The sequence below is a fragment of the Salvelinus fontinalis genome, chromosome 14, assembly GCF_029448725.1.
Source record: "Salvelinus fontinalis isolate EN_2023a chromosome 14, ASM2944872v1, whole genome shotgun sequence".
Classification (NCBI taxonomy): Eukaryota; Metazoa; Chordata; class Actinopteri; order Salmoniformes; family Salmonidae; genus Salvelinus; species Salvelinus fontinalis.
This window is the reverse complement of record NC_074678.1, coordinates 3,942,539-3,962,855: the sequence shown is the minus strand read 5'-3', so window position 1 is coordinate 3,962,855 and position 20,317 is coordinate 3,942,539. Positions and strand designations below refer to the sequence as shown.

The 20,317-nt window shown below is 44.0% G+C and overlaps 1 protein-coding gene across 2 annotated transcripts in view; it reads left to right on the top strand.

Moving 5' to 3' along the window:
• Positions 1 to 5,837: 5,837 nt before the first annotated feature.
• LOC129869413 (rho guanine nucleotide exchange factor 18-like) overlaps positions 5,838 to 20,317 on the top strand; it is a 129,738-nt gene continuing 115,258 nt past the window's right edge. The window contains exons 1-5 of one of the 2 annotated variants that reach the window (XM_055943807.1): positions 5,838 to 5,941; positions 16,354 to 16,484; positions 16,652 to 17,175; positions 19,506 to 19,656; positions 19,897 to 20,014. In XM_055943807.1, coding sequence (XP_055799782.1) covers positions 16,718 to 17,175; positions 19,506 to 19,656; positions 19,897 to 20,014 — 727 coding nt within the window. In that variant the 5' untranslated portion in view covers positions 5,838 to 5,941; positions 16,354 to 16,484; positions 16,652 to 16,717. Of the gene's footprint in view, positions 5,942 to 16,353; positions 16,485 to 16,651; positions 17,176 to 19,505; positions 19,657 to 19,896; positions 20,015 to 20,317 lie in introns of those variants that run through there. The other variant, XM_055943806.1, reaches the window with a different exon arrangement.

Genomic DNA, 20,317 nt, shown 5'->3' with positions numbered 1-20,317 from the left:
GTGGTTAGAGTGTTGGGCAGGTAGCCTAGTGGTTAGAGCAGGTAGCCTAGTGGTTAGAGCAGGTAGCCTAGTGGTTAGAGCGATGGGCAGGTAACCTAGTGGTTAGAGTGTTGGACAGGTAGCCTAGTGGTTAGAGTGATGGACAGGTAGCCTAGTGGTTAGAGCAGGTAGCCTAGTGGTTAGAGCAGGTAGCCTAGTGGTTAGAGCAGGTAGCCTAGTGGTTAGAGCAGGTAGCCTAGTGGTTAGAGCAGGTAGCCTAGTGGTTAGAGCGATGGGCAGGTAACCTAGTGGTTAGAGTGTTGGACAGGTAGCCTAGTGGTTAGAGTGATGGACAGGTAGCCTAGTGGTTAGAGCAGGTAGCCTAGTGGTTAGAGCAGGTAGCCTAGTGGTTAGAGCAGGTAGCCTAGTGGTTAGAGCAGGTAGCCTAGTGGTTAGAGCAGGTAGCCTAGTGGTTAGAGCGTTGGACAGGTAGCCTAGTGGTTAGAGCGTTGGACAGGTAGCCTAGTGGTTAGAGCGATGGGCAGGTAGCCTAGTGGTTAGAGCGATGGGCAGGTAGCCTAGTGGTTAGAACGATGGGCAGGTAGCCTAGTGGTTAGAGCGATGGGCAGGTAGCCTAGTGGTTAGAGCGATGGGCAGGTAGCCTAGTGGTTAGAGCATTGGGCCAGTAACCAAAAGGTTGCTGGTTCAAATCCCTGAGCTTACAAATTAAAAATCTGTTTTTCTGCCCCTTGAACAAGGCAGTTAACCCACTGTTCCACGGTAGGCTGTCATTGTAAATAAGAATTTGTTCTTAACTGACTTACCTAGTTAAATAAAATAAAAATTACAATTAAAGACTGCCAAGCCATTTAACATGACCATGGAGCAGTATGAAGAAAACCACCGTAAGCTATGTATTTTGTACAATGTCTGTTAGTAGTGTAATGAAATGTACCTGTGTGTAAGGTGGTCGATTAAAGAGTCACCTTTTTTTTTTTTTTTTTTTACTGATTCTGCCAAACTAGTCTACATCTACACACATCTACAGATGTAATAATGATATATTTGCTGTTGCTGAAACAGTTTTTTTGTGTTTTGTTTATTCAGTGTCAAGTCAACAAGGTTACTGATGCAAACAGATGTGCTAGAGGGTAAAGGGGTTCTTTAGGGGGTAAAGGGGTTCAGTATAGTAGTGGTGGGGGTGACCATGATGATATTGAGGGTTTAGAGGGTAAAGGGGTTCAGTATAGTAGTGGTGGGGGTGACCATGATGATAAAGAGGGTTAAGGGGTTCAGTATAGTAGTGGTGGTGGTGACCATGATGATATTGAGGGTTTAGAGGGTTAAGGGGTTCAGTATAGTAGTGGTGGGGGTGGCCATGATGATATTGAGGGTTTAGAGGGTTAAGGGATTCAGTATAGTAGTGGTGGGGGTGACCATGATGATATTGAGGGTTTAGAGGGTAAAGGGGTTCAGTATAGTAGTGGTGGGGGTGGCCATGATGATATTGAGGGTTTAGAGGGTAAAGGGGTTCAGTATAGTAGTGGTGGGGGTGACCATGATGATATTGAGGGTTTAGAGGGTAAAGGGGTTCAGTATAGTAGTGGTGAGGGTGACCATGATGATATTGAGGGTTTAGGGGGTAAAGGGGAGTCATGCTGTCTTGTCGATGGTCTGCTCTAGTTTACACAGCTCGCTAGATGTTAGTCTCTCTCTAGCCCCTGTGTGTCTCTGTAGGTGGAGTTGTCTCGCTGTCGTCCTTGGTTGAAGTCTTACCATGGGTTTTGTTTCTTTGTGTTGTGACTGCTGCTCCTTCTCCCTCTGTGCACATAGATGGCTCCACAATGCTGTGTGTAGGCTGGCAGGATACATGCCTCTTTATGAGCCTATGATAGAAATCACAGTGCCTTCAGCCAGTATTCACACTGCTTGACTTTTTCCCACTTTTTGGTTGTGTTAGACTGAATTTAAAATAGTTTTTTTTATAGAGGAAGAAAAAGAAAAATGTGTATATATATACGAATTGTAACAGGCCTACACACAATACCCCATAATGGCAAAGTAGACAATGTTTTTAGACATTTTTACAAATTAATTGAAAGTGAAACCCTGTAATGTCTTGAGTCAAATATTCAACCCCTTTCTTAGGGCAAGTCCACATAAGTTCAGGACAACACATGTGCTTAGAGTAAGTTCCATGGACTCTGTGTGCAATAATAGTGTTTAACCTGATGTTTGAATGACTACCTCATCTCTGTACCCCACACATACAGTCGAGTAGTGGATTTCAAACACAGATTCAACCACAAAGACCAGGGAGGTTTTCCAATGCCTCGCAAAGAAGGGCACCTATTGGTAGATGGGTAAAATAAAAAAGCAGACATTGAATACCCCATTGAGCATGGTGACGTTATTAATTACACTTTGTGGTGACTGGGTGTATTGATACACCATCCAAAGATACAGGCATCATTCCTAACTCAGTTGCCGGAGAGGAAGGAAACTGCTCAGGGATTTCACCATGAGGCCAAGGATGACTTTAAAACGGTTACAGAGCTTAATGGTTTTGATAGAAGAAAACTGAGGATGGATCAACAACATTGTAGTTACTCCACAATACTAACCTAAATGACAGGGTGAAACGAAGGAAGCCTGTACATGCATCCTGTTAGCAACAAGGCACACAAGTAGTCTTGCAAAAATATTGGCAAAACAAACTTTTTGTCCTGAATACCAAGTGTTATGTTTGGGCCAAATCCAATACAACACATTACTGAGTACCACTCTCCATATTTTCAAACATCATGTTATGGGTATGCTTGTAATCGTTAAGGACTGGGGAGTTTTTCAGGATAAAAAAGAAACGGCTGGAGCTAAGCACAGGCAAAATCCTAGAGGGAGGAAAACCTGATTCAGTCTGCTTTCCTCCAGACACTGGGAGATGAATTCCCCTTTCAGCAGGACAATAACCTAAAACACAAGGCCAAATCTACACTGCAGTTGCTTACCAAGATTGAATGTTCCACAAAATGTGGAATAAGTCAAGGGGTATCGGACACTTTCTGAAGACACTGTATCTACAGCTACGTTATGTGTCACATAGATGCGTTGTAATGTATCACGCCCATGTACAACCACAAAGATGGCTACATCCCTACACTGGATCCACATGTACCATTGCCTTTATGTATATCACATATATCAATATCATATTCACTCTCTTGTCACAATAACACACACACACACACACACACACGTACAGGATCAAAATGTGCCATGACTAAATAAAGCTTGACAATGTATTTTTTTCTTTTTTCAAGGAGAGCCAAGCAGTGATATGTACAGTAAATGTTGGAATAATATGAAAAGCTTGCTTTGTGTAAATTATTCAACAATTAACTGTTTAATATTAAAATTATGAATAGATTTATTGGAGAATGTTTTTCTTGTTATGCTCCTTAGCCTCAATGTATTTGAGGAATATGTTTCAGGCATAATGAACTCTTGTGTCCTGCTCATTATGACACTAAATCAGCACATTTTCTAATTTTTTATGTCAGCCTGGTCAAAAAGGTCAAGCGTAAGTTCAAATGTAACAATCCCTTCCCAGATGCTACAGCAGCGGCAATGTTTTCCGTTTTGACCTGATCTGCTAGTATCTGCCAGTCTGTTTGTACGGTACTAGGATTTTACTACATGAGTACAACTTAGGGAGTTTTACTAACTATGACAGTGATATGTGGTTTTTAAGATGAATTAACTAACTGTTAATCGCTCTGGATAAGAGCGTCTGCTAAATACCTAACACATAGGTGGAGCAGTGAACAACAGAACATTAGCGATTCTCAAATTCCATGGTTTCATATTCACTTTAGACACTGAACTAAGGTCAGTTTTGCATTTCCAGGGGTCTCCCGGGTGGCGCAGTGGTCTAGGGCACTGCACCGCAGCGCTAGCTGTGCCACCAGACACTCTGGGTTCGCGCCCAGGCTCTGTCGCAGCCGGCCGCAAGCGGGAGGTCCGTGGGGCGACGCACAATTGGCCTAGCGTTGGCCGGGATATCCTTGTCTCATCTCGCACTAGTGACTCCTGTGGCGGGTCGGGTGCAGTGCGCGCTGACCAGGTCGCCAGGTGCACGCCGTTTCCTCCGACACATTGGTGCAGCTGGCTTCCCGGGTTGGATGTGTTAAGAAGCAGTGAGGCTTGGTTAGGTTGTGTTTCGGGCTCGGGAGTTGAGACAAGATAGTAACTACTAACAATTGGATACCACGAAAAGGGGGTAAAATACAAAAAAGTTTTGCATTTCCCCCTCCCCTGGTGGGATTCGGAAAGTGTAAGCTGATCCTGAATCTGTGCATAAGGTCGACTTGGACTAACCGGACCAACTGATGCATAAATGAATATGATCATGGTGTGACCTCTATTCAGCCATGTAAATACAGTCCTGTAGAATCAGAGGGGTATTTTCTTAAAGAAGGATTGATGAGTTAAAAAACAACCAGAAATGACTTTTGGTTTATCTGATTCATTAAGAATGCTTAACCTGGTGTGATTTTGGTTGTTTGAGACCATGCCCATTTTAAGCTTATCTTTCAAACTTAAATTACTTCAGACTTTTTAGGCAAGTTACCTGTCTGGCTAAGTCATTCTTTCTGTTTTGTAGTATACCCCTCTGGACTAAACACTGATGTACATCAATGTCAATAGGCCACCAACTATTGACTTCACACTGCACATATACACTGTCAAGCCACATGTGATTCAGAATATGGGTGTGTCACATGTCTACGTTGTTAAGAGCAGTGTTCCCTCAAATGTTCGATCACAAAATCATTCCAAGTTAGTTCAATGTAGATATCTATATGTAACGGATGTGAAATGGCTAGCTAGTTAGCGGTGGTGCGCGCTAATAGCCTTTCAATCGGTGACGTCACTTGCTCTGAGACCTTGAAGTAGTGGTTCCCCTTTGCTCTGCAAGGGACGCGGCTTTTGTGGAGCGATGGGTAACGATGCTTCGTGGGTGACTGTTGTTGATGTGTGCAGAGGGTCCCTGGTTCGCGCCCAGCTCGGACGGACTAAAGAGAACTGTTACATATATATATGCCGTCTGAGTGAATGCAGTTTTCCACTACTAGTGAACTGGAGCATCTTGTGGACCAAAATCCAATGTATAGAACTGACACAGTCCATTCCTAATTCTATATCACGAAATATAATTCAAACAAATTCTACACACATTTCTATCTGAAAGTTCAGATATGTTGCCCCTTCCTGAATTGCCACTGAACTTAGAACGACTGTCTTGCTGCAAGCTCTTCATCAACACACTCTGTATTTTCACACTTAAATACAATAAACAGTGTGTCAATGTAAAGGTCTAATGTCACCACGGAAACCACTTCAGAGCGCACAAGTTCCGCTCAACAGTTTCCCAGATCAGCACAGCGTTATGATGACACAAACAGAGAAACGGACGAGTAGACGACACGGACACAAGTAGAGAAATCGTATCAGAATGATTGGCTTTATAGTTTCAATTTGAATGAACTATTGAAGCTTGTTACATATGAGAAATGATTATAAAGTTATACTCGAAGCTTGTGAAAGCGTATGGAACTGAAAGAGAGAAAAAAATATGCATGAAAGTTGATTGTGTAATATTGGAACAAGGCTAGTGTGGCTGTACATGAGTACGCCACTTTGTCCTCAGCTAACATGGCACAGAGAAGCTGAAAAGAGGAAGCTGTGAGTGACCTGTGGTTTGGTTGATTTGTCCTCTTCCCCGTTCATTGTCTTTTTACTGTGCAGAGTCAGAGGACTAACTGCACACACTCGTCAAGAGAACATGGTTAGAACACAACAACCTTTTGGTTGAAGACATCTCTATACTCTGGTTTCCTGTTGCTTTTTGGTTCTTCGTCTGGAGGCTGTCTGGATAGGGTTTCATATATATATATTGAAGGTGAGTAAAAAAAAAATTACCAATGTTTTCATATCTAACTTGATATCATATATCACATCACTTCTGTCCATTGTGTAATAACAGACACATTTTAGCAGAGTCCTTCTTGGACATGAGCAATGTCTGATAGATTTATTACGTTGAATATGTTGAGGTATGACAATTTTTAAAATCGAGCACATGATCAACTGTGATTGCAAAGCCTTCGTCGTCCTTAACATTTCTAATGCTCAGTTTACCCTCCTAACGCTCAGCTAACCCTCCTAACGCTCAGCTAACTCTCCTAACGATCAGCTAACCCTCCTAATGCTCAGCTAACCCTCCTAACGCTCAGCTAACCCTCCTAACAATCAGCTAACCCTCCTAATGCTCAGCTAACCCTCCTAACGCTCAGCTAACCCTCCTAACGCTCAGCTAACCTTCCTAACGCTCAGCTAACCCTCCTAACGCTCAGCTAACCCTCCTAACGCTCAGCTAACCCTCCTAACGCTCAGCTAACCCTCCTAACGCTCAGCTAACCCTCCTAACGCTCAGCTAACCCTCCTAACGCTCAGCTAACCCTCTTAACGCTCAGCTAACCCTCTTAACGCTCATATAAACCTCCTAATGCTCAGATAACCCTCCTAATGCTCAGCTAACCCTCTTAACGCTCAGCTAACCCTGCTAACGCTCAGCTAACCCTCCTAATGCTCAGCTAACCCGCCTAATGCTCAGCTAACCCTCCTAATACTCAGCTAACTTAACCCTCCTAAAGCTCAGCTAACTTAACCCTCCTAAAGCTCAGCTAACCCTGCTAACGCCCAGCTAACCCTCCTAATGCTCAGCTAACTTAACCCTCCTAAAGCTCAGCTAACTTAACCCTCCTAAAGCTCAGCTAACCCTCCTAATGCTCAGCAAACCCTCCTAATGCTCAGCTAACCCTCCTAATGCTCAGCTAACCCTCCTAACGCTCAGCTAACCCTCCTAACGCTCAGCTAACGGTCAGCTAACCCTCCTAACGCTCAGCTAACTCTCCTAATGCTCAGCTAACCCTCCTAACGCTCAGCTAACCCTCCTAACGCTCAGCTAACGCTCAGCTAACCCTAACGCTCAGCTAACCCTCTTAACGCTCAGCTAACCCTCTTAACGCTCAGCTAACCCTCTTAACGCTCAGCTAACCCTCCTAATGCTCAGCTAACCCTCTTAACGCTCAGCTAACCCTCCTAACGCTCAGCTAACCCTCCTAACGCTCAGCTAACCCTCCTAATGCTCAGCTAACCCTCCTAACGCTCAGCTAACGCTCAGCTAACCCTTCTAACGCTCAGCTAACCCTCCTAACGCTCAGCTAACGCTCAGCTAACCCTCCTAACGCTCAGCTAACCCTCCTAATGCTCAGCTAACCATCCTAACGCTCATCTAACCCTCCTAATGCTCGGCTTGCTGCTGCCCTCTGTCCTTTTTTTACCACTCTCTCTCTCTCTCCCCTCCCATCCCTTCATCTTCCCAGACTTCTTCACAGTTAAACTCTTTCCTACCTCTCTTCAGCCACTCCGCCCTCACACCTTTCCCTTCCCCTCTTCATCAAAGTCTTCCCTCTCTCCGTCGCCTCTTTTCATCCCCTCCCTCCCTCTCTCCACGGTGCCTCTATCACTTCCCCTCACTGTGTCTGTTCTCTCCCAGCCAGCCCCTATTCAGGAGCCCCTGGGTTTCAATATCTACATCCCAAATGGCATCCTATTCCCTATGTAGTGCACTACTTTTGACCATTGGGCCCTGGTTAAAAATAGTGCACTACATACGGAATAGGGTGCCATTTGGAATGTATGTTATCTGTGGTTAGGTAATCCCCAGCAGCTCCCTGATCCGACTCTGCCTGGGATACTCGTTCGTCGTCGTCCACCCCCCCCCCCCCCCCTCGTTTTCTCTCGGACTCTTTCACTCGCTCACTCGCTCAGCCCAAGTCTCGGTGTTGCACGGCGAGCTGACCAGCTCCAGATAGCCTTCTCTATGGCAGATTCTCCCTTAAACAACTCCTGGCCTTCTTTCTCCAAACTCTGGATGAAACGTTGGTCCTTCAAGAGAGGTAGCTACAACCATCCCCTTTTTTCTTTTTTTTGCTACTGCATGTGATTCTCTGTCTCCCTTTCTCTGCCTTTCTCCTCATCACACTTTAAAAATGATGTTTTTGTTGATCTCATGCGTTACGGTGGTCTTACAGTTTCTTCAGATATGGAATCTTGAGGTTTGTGTCTTGTAATTTCAGTTGCATTATCTCCTGGTGTGCTTAAAATGATCTAAACGTGCAATGAAATCATTCTCACTTTTGAAAAAAAATATATATTTTTTTTTGTTATTATCTTAAACTAATAGTTATATTATATATCAGCATGTGTTTTATATTGATGTTGTATAATGTTTTTTATTTTTTTGCCACAGTGAGGTTTTGTCTATTTCCTTTGGTGTGAAGCGCTCAGTGCTTTCACGTTGTCATAAATGGATGATCAAAGTGCCTTTCTGTCTCTAAGGGATGTGAGATGACAGGTGTTGATGTGTGTCATGCCCACAGATTTCATATCACATGTATACTGAACAAAAATATAAACGCAACATGTAACAATTTCTAAGATTTCACTGAGTTACAGTTCATATAAAGGAAATCAGTCATTTTAAATAAATTCATTAGGCCTTAATCTATGGATTTCACATGACTTGGAATACAGATATGCATCTGAAGGTCACAGAAACCATTAAAAAAATATCTCGTCACAGGATCTCGTCACGTTATTTCTGTGCATTGAAATTGACATCGATAAAATCCAATTGTGTTCGTTGTCCGTAGCTTATGCCTGCCCATACCATAACCCCACCGCCACCGCCACCTCTGTTCACAATGTTGACATCAGAAAACCGCTCGCCCACACCACACCATACATGTGGTCTGCGGTTGTGAGGCCGGTTGGACGCACTTTCAAATGTTCTAAAACAACATAGGAGGCTTATGGTAGAGAAATGAACATTCAATTCTCTGGCTACAGCTCTGGTGGACATTTTATTATTATTAATATTAAATATTATTAGCATTAAAATAATATATATTTTTACATTGACCTGTTTTTCTCCCCAATTGCGTGGTATCCAATTGGTAGTTACAGTCTTGTCTCATCGCTGCAACTCCCGTACGGGAGAGGCGAAGGGCGAGAGCCATGCGTCCTCCGAAACACAACCCAGCCAAGCCGCACTGCTTCTTGAGACAAAGCCCGCTTAACCCGGAAGCCAGCCGCACCAATGTGTCGGAGGAAACACAGTACACCTGGCGACCGTGTTAGCGTGCATTGCGCCCGGCCCGCCACAGGAGTCACTAGAGCGCAATGGGACAAGAACATCCGTACCGGTCAAACCCTCCATTAACCCAGATGACGCTGGGCCAATTGTGTGCTGCCCCATGGGTCTCCCGGTTACGGCCGGCTGCGACAGAGCCTGGACTCGAACGAGGACCGCAGTGGCACAGCTAGCACTGCGATGCAGTGCCTTAGACCACTGTGCCACTTGTGAGGCCCCTGGTGGACATTCCTGCAGTCAGCGTGCCAATTGCTGGCTCCCTCAAAACTTGAGACATCTGAGACATGTGTGTTGTGTGACAAAACTGCACATTGGTGGCCTTTTATTGTCCCCAGCACAACGTGCTGGTATCTTTTATTTCAGCTAATGAAACATGGGAACAACACTTTAAATGTTGTGTTTATATTTTTATTTTACCTAAACAATACATCTGTCACATATCTTTAAAGATGCCAAATGGGCCTCCCGGGTGGCGCAGTGGTCTAGAGCACTGCATCGCAGTGCTAACTGCGCCACCAGAGTCTCTGGGTTCGCGCCCAGGCTCTGTCGCAGCCGGCCACGACCGGGAGGTCCGTGGGGCGACACACAATTGGGTTAGCGTCGTCCGGGTAAGGGAGGGTTTGGCCGGTAGGGATTTCCTTGTCTCATCGCGCTCCAGCGACTCCTGTGGCGGGCTGGGCGCAGTGCGCGCTAACCAAGGGGGCCAGGTGCACGGTGTTTCCTCCGACACATTGGTGCGGCTGGCTTCCGGGTTGGAGGCGCGCTGTGTTAAAGAAGCAGTGCGGCTTGGTTGGGTTGTGCTTCGGAGGACGCATGACTTTCGACCTTCGTCTCTCCCGAGCCCGTACGGGAGTTGTAGCGATGAGACAAGATAGTAATTACTAGCGATTGGATACCACGAAAATTGGGGAGAAAAGGGGAGAAAAATTTAAAAATAAAATAAAAAATAAAAAGATGCAAAATGGCTGTGGGCTACACTAGTTCATTTAGCAGACAGACTTGCTTATAATTCCCGTGGCATTATTTCATAGTAAGAAATTTATATATTTTTTAATTACCTTTATTTAACTAGGCAGTTAAGAACAAATTCTTATTTTCAATGACGGCCTAGGAACAGTGGGTTAACTGCCTGTTTTAGGGGCAGAACGACAGATTTGTACCTTGTCAGCTCGGCGATTTGAACTTGCAACCTTTCGGTTACTAGTCCAACGCTCTAACCACTAGGCTACCCTGCCGCCCCAATTGAACAAAGATGAATAAAATAGAAAGGATATTTCCCCCAAACGATTTCCGAGGTAGTGTTAAACAGAACATGTGTTTCACTATGTTCTGTAGGCGATGGGCTCTCCAACCCTCTTCCAGGGGTCCTAGGCCTATAGGCTACTTTAGTTGTTATACAAACCTTATCAAAACATTGAGGCCTATAGGCTAGCTAGGCTACATGATACATGCGACTATGATTAGAAAAAATGCAAGCACCTTTCCTTTCCTTAGTTTGCACAAACCGGGCATTATTCACAAGTGATGATATTCTCACCCATCAGACTATTCTCAATTTAATCTTTACATATACTAAATATGTGTCAAATTAGATTTGATATAGAATGGGCCATCATCATTCACCTGTCAGAAGAGAAGAGGGACGGGGAAAAAAGATGTCACCTGTATGCACTTGAATATCGAATGGAGGACGCTTTTCCCGCGGTTCCCGCGGTTCATTTTCATGCCAGCCAGGTAGGCTACTCCGGTTTGTGAAGTGAAGCAATGTGCTTCATATTAGAATAGTTAAGAATAGTTAAGAAATAAATATAATAGGCCAAGCCTATAGAAGGCTGATGGGATCCTCCACTTTTTAATAGAGGCCATCAGAACTCTGTTTTCTCACGCAATTGCATAGCATAGCCTAACCTATCGAAATGTTACACAACATAGGTTTATAGCAACAGTTATTTAATTCTATGCATCAACCAGCTATGAGGTGCCTCAACCAGCTATGAGGTGCCTTCTCACTGAAGGCACAAACTCTGAAGGCCTCCCGTGAAGTGTTTGATTTGATTTTCTATTGCGATTGCATTGATGTCAGAGTGGTTAGAGGGACAATAGAGCCCTGAGTACCAGACCATTAGTGACCTGAAGGAGGGACAATAGAGCCCTGAGTACCAGGCCTTTAATAACCTGATGGATGGACAATAGAGCCCTGAGTACCAGGCCATTAGTGACCTGATGGACGGACAATAGAGCCCTGAGTACCAGGCCATTAGTGACCTGATGGAGGGACAATAGAGCCCTGAGTACCAGACCATTAGTGACCTGAAGGAGGGACAATAGAGCCCTGAGTACCAGGCCTTTAGCGACTGGCCGTTAGCTTGTTTGGTAGGCTACTAATGACCATCAGCGGCATCCGAATGCAGGTTTGGAGAAGCCTAGTTACCGTGACTCAACTGTCACGTGGCGTTTGACTGAGGTCATGACTCGTGACTACCGGTGTGGTGGCAATAAGATCGTCATAAACAGCCCTAGTTATGATCAAGGATCATTTTAGCTCAAATAGGCAAGTCAACTGCCATATCATGCCTGATTGTATCTGCTTCTTCTTCATTTTGATGTCGGGTCATGGGTGATCAAATTGACTATGATGACTGTGTAGAAATGAGCAGCCATCTTTGGGGTGTAGTTAACACTGTCAGCTACCGTTTCCTTGTTTATATAGTCTCTGTCAGACAGAGACACAACATTGGCATCCGTGTTTCTGAATTCATTGGTTCATTTGTGGCCCTATCAATATGAAGAGGCTGAGGAACGTCTACGTTGTTTCACATCAATAGATTTTTTTTTCTCTCACCTAGTCAGCTTGGGGATTTGAACCAGCAACTTTCCCGGTTACTGGCCCAATGCTGTTAATCGCTAGGCTAGCTGCCGCCCAACTCAAGGGTTAAGAAATAGAACTACTAAAATGCCATTTATTAAAGGATCAGGTCAAAGTAGAGGAGAACAAATCAGTATACAGAAACAAACAGGCTGTGAATACTCTCTGTAACCCTTACAAACGCAGCGCTTCATGCTCAACTATTACAACTGTAGTTAAATGTATTACTAGTTTGTCAACAGCTCTCACTGGCCCTGTAGAGGTCTGTTGTACTGTGTCTACACAGGAATACAGAACAGACAGACCTGGCTGGCTGTGATTGAGCCTAAGCACTCCAAGAACCTGGGAGGCCCTTTGTTTAATCTCCCTAGATGCATTAAAGATATGAGAGGCCAACCATAAAAGGCTATGGCTGCTGATGCTACAAGCCTCAAGCTGAAGCCCAAACCCAGGCAGGTTTACACTTAGCCAGTTGGACCTGGATGAAGCAAACACTTATTCTCTCTCTCTCTCTCTCTCTCTCTCTCTCTCTCTCTCTCTCTCTCTCTCTCTCTCTCTCTCTCTCTCTCTCTGTCTCTGTCTCTGTCTCTGTCTCTGTCTCTGTCTCTGTCTCTGTCTCTGTCTCTCTCTCGTCTCTCTCTCTCTCTCTCTCCAATGTTTATGAATGCATTAGCTCATTTGTGGCCTATCAATTCTCTCTCTGTTTCTGTCTCTCTCTCTCTTTCTCTCACTCTGTCTGTCTCTGTCGCCCGCCCGCCCGGGACATTGTCATTCCTCTGGCCTGAGAGAGTGATTTACATTAGAAAATACATCCACGTTACACTCAGCAATCACAACGATCATTTGTTGGCCATGCTGTTGGGGAGTAGAGAGGAGCAGAGAGCAGGGCCCTGGTTTATAGCATCAGCCGGCAGGACATGTGGAGTGGGTTGTTTCCAGTCTCCAGTGTGGCTGGGGTTTGTGTGGTCTGGTTTTCCTCTTTCCTGGGCTCAACACTATGGGACGTATCCCCAGTTTAGTTTAACCATAGCGCCTCTCCTCAGACCGGGGCTGGCTGTGTCTGAATGTGTCAACTGTCCAGTGGTCCCGGCAGCCTTTCTACAGATAGGCATCTCTATGAGACTGAACATGAACAGCTCAGAGATCCAACTAATAACTTAGTAGACTAATAAGACATCATTGGCTGATAGTTAGTGAGTACACAGTAGCTTTGGTCTGATAGTCAGTGAGTATACAGTCTAGCTTTGGTCGGATAGTTAGTGAGTACACAGTCTAGCTTTGGTCTGATAGTTAGTGAGTACACAGTAGCTTTGGTCTGATAGTTAATGAGTACACAGTCTAGCTTTGGTCTGATAGTTAGTGAGTACACAGTCTAGCTTTGGTCTGATAGTTAGTGAGTACACAGTAGCTTTGGTCTGATAGTTAGTGAGTACACAGTAGCTTTGGTCTGATAGTTAATGAGTACACAGTCTAGCTTTGGTCTGATAGTTAATGAGTACACAGTCTAGCTTTGGTCTGATATTTAGTGAGTACACAGTCTAGCTTTGGTCTGATAGTTAATGAGTACACAGTCTAGCTTTGGTCTGATAGTTAGTGAGTACACAGTAGCTTTGGTCTGATAGTTAGTGAGTACACAGTATCTTTGGTTTGATAGTTAATGAGTACACAGTAGCTTTGGTCTGATAGTTAGTGAGTACACAGTCTAGCTTTGGTCTGATAGTTAGTGAGTACACAGTAGCTTTGGTCTGATAGTCAGTGAGTACACAGTCTAGCTTTGGTCTGATAGTTAGTGAGTACACAGTATCTTTGGTTTGATAGTTAATGAGTACACAGTAGCTTTGGTCTGATAGTTAGTGAGTACACAGTCTAGCTTTGGTCTGATAGTTAGTGAGTACACAGTAGCTTTGGTCTGATAGTCAGTGAGTACACAGTCTAGCTTTGGTCTGATAGTTAGTGAGTACACAGTAGCTTTGGTCTGATAGTTAGTGAGTACACAGTAGCTTTGGTCTGATAGTTAGTGAGTACACAGTAGCTTTGGTCTGATAGTCAGTGAGTACACAGTCTAGCTTTGGTCTGATAGTTAGTTAGTACACAGTCTAGCTTTGGTCTGATAGTTAGTGAGTACACAGTCTAGCTTTGGTCTGATAGTGAGTACACAGTAGCTTTGGTCTGATAGTTAATGAGTACACAGTCTAGCTTTGGTCTGATAGTTAGTGAGTACACAGTAGCTTTGGTCTGATTGTTAGTGAGTACACAGTAGCTTTGGTCTGATAGTCAGTGAGTACACAGTCTAGCTTTGGTCTGATAGTTAGTGAGTACACAGTCTAGCTTTGGTCTGATAGTTAATGAGTACACAGTCTAGCTTTGGTCTGATAGTGAGTACACAGTAGCTTTGGTCTGATAGTTAGTGAGTACACAGTCTAGCTTTGGTCTGATAGTTAATGAGTACACAGTAGCTTTGGTTTGATAGTTAGTGAGTACACAGTAGCTTTGGTCTGATAGTAAGTGAGTACACAGTAGCTTTGGCCTGTAATTCATTTTGAATTACAGAAACACACGTTGTATGTTTGATCAGAAATATTACAGACCATGCAATAGATACAATTGTGTGAAAAATAATGTGGTCAAATAAATTAGCATCTCTACATAGCACAAGCAGCTTGTTTGCGTATGACATGGATGACATCATAACAGTTTCCCGTGGCATCAGAACAAGTTCCCCTTGGCAACGGTGGTTTGTGACATCATGTGAATATGTGAAGAATCTGTTTTATGCAACAGCAATGTAAAAGAGCTTTCACAGCTGGTCTGGGTTATGCCTGTACTGGGACCTGGCTCTGTACCCACAGGGGGTTGATGGCACCTTAATTGGGGAGGACGGGCTCTTGGTAATGACTGGAGCGGAATCAGTGGAACGGTATTAAATACATCAAATACATTGTTTGCCGTTCCATTCACTCTGTTCCAGCCATTATTATGAGCCGTCCTCCACTCAGCGGCCTCCAACCTCATTGGTAGGGTTTACTGGTTCCTCTCATACTAATAACACACTCAAGGATGATTTCTATCTCAGTAAACTGATATCTGTACTTGGCCATATAATACTACTGTCAATCAATCAATCAAATGTATTTATAAAGCCCTTTTTACATCAGCTGATGTTACAAAGTGCTGTACAGAAACCCAGCCTAAAACCCCAAATAGCAAGCAATGCAGGTGTAGAAGCACGGTGGCTAGGAAAAACTCCATAGAAAGGTAGGAACCTAGGAAGAAACCTAAAGAGGAACCAGGCTATGATGCCTGACCTATAGGCCTATAGGGTTCAGGTATGGGTTGATTTTTGTCTCCCTCTTCCTCACTTCCTTCCTCGTCACTCCTCACCTCTCCACCTGATAGCTGATGTATGGTGAGCGTTCTGGCAAAAATGTCACCCTAATTAATTAGGCCTAAGAGCAAGAATATCCTCATGATGTCTCAAAAGGTTCCTCCGTCCTCCATTCATCATTAAGAGCAAGGCTTTCCTCATCGTGTTTCAAACAGTTCCTCCGTCCTCCATTCGTCATTAAGAGCAAGGCTTTCCTCATGGTGTTTCAAACAGTTCCTCCGTCCTCCATTCGTCATTAAGAGCAAGGCTTTCCTCATGGTGTTTCAAACAGTTCCTCCGTCCTCCATTCGTCATTAAGAGCAAGGCTTTCCTCATGGTGTTTCAAACAGTTCCACCGTCCTCCATTCATTAATAGCAAGGCTTTCCTCATGGTGTTTCAAACAGTTCCACCGTCCTCCATTCATTAATAGCAAGGCTTTCCTCATGGTGTTTCAAACAGTTCCTCCGTCCTCCATTCGTCATTAATTAAGAGCAAGGCTTTCCTCATGTTGTTTCAAACAGTTCCACCGTCCTCCATTCATTAATAGCAAGGCTTTCCTCATGGTGTTTCAAACAGTTCCACCGTCCTCCATTCATTAATAGCAAGGCTTTCCTCATGGTGTTTCAAACAGTTCCTCCGTCCTCCATTCATTAATAGCAAGGCTTTCCTCATGGTGTTTCAAACAGTTCCTCCGTCCTCCATTCATTAATAGCAAGGCTATCGTCATGCTGTCAGGGCATATACCTGTAGCACAGAACAGCTAGCTTGTTTTCGGGGGTTAAGTCATCATGGCTATGATTGATTGATTGATTGATTGATTGATTGCTATCTGACATGACAGATGTGTTTTGTTCCTGTGGCAGGATCAGAATGTAAGCCATGTTCTACCCTGCAGCCCTGTGTGAGTGTCTCAGAGGCGTCCTCCTTGTCCTCGTCCCTGTCCCCAGCCTCCGTCGCTAAGGACGTCTTCTTCAACATCGCCACTGAGGAAAAGGTAGAAAGGCTTTCTTCTCCTTCTATTCTCTGTCTTTCACACTCAGTGCATCCTCATCTGAACGTGTCAAAACAACAAGCCCTAACTCCTCTCTCTCTCTCTCCACACTCTTCCCTCCCTCCCTCCCTCCCTCCCTCCCTCCCTCCCTCCCTCCCTCCCTCCCTCAGGAGGATGGAAGTGACTATGAGAACCCAAGCCTGGATGAGGATGTAGACAGCAGTGTGGAGGATCTGATGGGTTTAAGCTGCTCCTTCATAGACTCAAACTATTACAAAGACCATCAAGGGGCACGCTCTGTATCGGTTGCCACAGAAACCAGCCCTCCTACCCTGGGCTTTCCCAGTAGATATAGAGACAGTCCCCAGCACAGCTCCCAGCTCCATCCCAATCCACATCCCTATCCATATCCCTATCAAGAGACTGAAAACAAATCCATACCCCATCACACTATTGTGGTCACCCAGTTCAACCCTAACCTGTCGCTGTCAGGCAGTGCCATGGACGGCTATAACAGTGAGTCGGTGGACCCTGTGGGTGTGGTGAGCACTATGGTGAATCTGAATGGACCAGGAGGACAAGGAGACATGATGGATTCTGACAGAGAGAGCTTCCCTATCCTGATCAGGTCCATGTCTACATCACGGAGACACAGCTTGGGCATGCCCATGTCTCCCATCGACTTGGGGAGGAGGTAAGGCCCTCTCTCTCCACTCAACTCACTATTTGTATTTATTGTATTGAACCTTTATTTAACGAGGCAAGTCAGTTAAGAACAAATTCTTATTTACAATGACGGCCGACCAAAAGGCAAAAGGCCTCCTGCGAGAATGGGTGGGATGAATTTAAAAATAATAATAAATACAATATAAATATAGGACAAAACACAGGTCCGTCTGTGTGAATGGTATGGTAACAACCTGTCTATTAGTCTGATAATGTTGAACGTTAATCAATGATATAACTGTCAAAAAAAAATGTCATGCTAATTGCTGTAAATTCCTTACGTTTTAACAAAACATTTTTTAAATAAAGGTGCTACATATAGAAATTTTGGGGGAATTTTTGCATTGTAATTTCAGAAAATGTCCATAACATATCTGCATTAATAGTGGAATGATAGTGTTTCACAGTGTTACTTACCCGCCAGTGTCGTGATTGGCTGTCCACCAGCTGGTGGACTAAAACCGAAAGTAAAAGGCTCAGGCGAGAGTCTCCACCTTGTTACTGTGAAAGGGGTTATGGGGGAGGGGTAGATTTGTTTTGACTGCAGACTAGTGCTGTTGCAATTCCCCTAGCTTCCAATTCTAAGAAATTCTAGGTGAAGCACCTTTAATGACAATATAAGTATAAATGACTTCAGCAAATAAGTAAATGACTTAAGCAAATAAGTAAATGACATCAGCAACAACCACAAAAAATTATAGAATAATAATTATATTTCATGTAACTGTACAAAAAGGCATGTTTTCAGATGATCTCTGTATTTTTTTGGTTTCTTACTTTAACATTTCACTCTCGTGACAACAAATAAGGGCTTCGACTAGAATTATCCCCGGTAACATGAGCGGTTACATCTCAGAGACCAGAGAACTTCTGCTTCTAGTTCTCTGTGTCCTTAAATGAGTTCTGAAAGTTCTCTTGTGGTTTTAGTCTGACACTTCAACACATAACAACTTGGGTTAAAAATTGCAGTGTAGACAAGGCCACGATAAGATAAACGATTAATGAAACACCCAAACACCACAACAGCATACATTTCCTCTTTCATGTTTCACCTTTCTTTCCGCTCTTCAACTTTCCCACCTGGGTCCAAGAAGCTTCTAAACAGCTTCTACCCCCAAGCCATAAGACTCCTGAACAGACTATTTGCATTGCCCCCCCCCCCCTTTTTACTCTGCTGCTACTCTCTATTTATTATCTATGCATAGTCACTTTAATAACTCTACCTACATGTACATATTACCTCAACTTACCTCGACTAACCGGTGCCCCCGCACATTGACTCTGTATATAGCCTCGCTATTGTTATTTTACTGCTACGCTTCAATTATTTGTTGCTTCTTATTTCTTCTTCTTTTCTTGTTTTCTTCTTTTTCTTAATGCTGCATTGTTGGTTAAGGGCTTGTAAGTAAGCATTTCACTGTAAGGTCTGTTATACCTGTTGTATTTGGCTCATGTGACAAATAACATTTATTTGATATGTAGCCCTTTCCTGCAGTCAAATGACTTAGCGGCTTCTTGTGTGGAATGTTATTCATATTTTTCATAATTTCATAATTAATCAACATTATTTCAAAAATCTGCAGAATATCCGGTGTTTCTATGTCAACCGGTTTTGTTAACTTTCAGTTTTCTGTGATGTATATAAAGTCTAATATTGGGATGCAAACTCAAAATTGAATACACTTCAACTCTGTATCTGACATGGTACAGGTGTCTTCTTTTTTAAAGTCCATAACCATGTGTGTGAAGTGTATACTTTTGTTTCTAAGTAGATTTGTTTAAAACTACCCAGAAACACTCTGTGTGACCCTGATTTAGCCCGCTGCAGTACATTGAAATAGCCATTGCATTGTATAATGAGTCATCTGCGTTGGTGGACATAATTTGCACGTTCTCATAAGACATTTACACTTAATAAATGTCATTTTCACTTTCTCATAAGACATTTACACTTAATAAATGTCATTTTCACTTGCCGTTTTACTTTAGGCACCAAAAGCCACCCTTAAATAATAACAAGCATTACAATAGATCAGAGTCTTGATATATCATGCCAAGTTGCAATAACAACCATGTACATGTCTATATGCTACTATTAGCATGAACAGCTCCTACATATGATCCTCTGTGGCTCCGTCGATAGAGCATGGCGCTAGCCACGCTTGGGTCACGGGTTTCCATTCCCGCTGGGGTCACCAATGCAAAAACAAAAAACATGTATGCACGCACTACTGTAAGTCACTTTGGATAAAAGCTAGTGGTGCCCTCTAAATGGAGTTGAATCATCTCTCTCTATAGGCTGAGCCTGGATGCCATAGACAGCGATGGAGAGAGGGATGACTCTCCCTCCCACCTACAGGCCTTTATATACCCAGGATGCCCTGAGCAGGAAGTGGAGGAGTCAGATGGGACAGACCTCTCCAGATCTGAAGCCAAGGAGACAGAAACGGTATTGATGCCACACCACGGCCATACCTGGTGTGTTTGAACATTGCACTCAGCTTGGAGAGCATAAACACATGTTAAAAAAAGATAACTAGTATAGTATGCACTAAGTACTGTGATTTCACTCTTCTCTACAAAAACTCAACAAAAGAAAGAAAACAAGAATATTTTTTCAATCAACCAACTTGGTAAAATAAAGGTAAATAACATATAAATAAATACATTATGTCTGACATCATTGTAGGAGGAGTGCAGTCGGTCTGGAAGGACATACTCCAGAACAGAGATTCTGGCCACAGATGAGCGTGTTCACGTTGCACACGTGTCTCGCGTGGTGGAGACATCTAAGAGGGCAGCAGGAGGTCAGTGTGTAGAGTAAACTGCCTTTGACCCCCCCCCCCCCCCCCCCCCCCCCCCCCCTCCCATCCCTCCCCCTGTATGCCCAGAGGGCCACAGACCAACATCCTGCTGTCAGAATGTTTGAACTGAACACAACACAATGAGACTGTGGGAGGCCAAAGCCCGGTCCAAAGCTCGGTCCAAAGCTCGGTCCAAAGCTCGGTCCAAAGCTCGCTCCATTTATGGTGGGGGCCAAAGCCCGGTCCAAAGCTCGGTCCAAAGCTCGGTCCAAAGCTCGGTCCATTTATGGTGGGGACCAAAGCCCG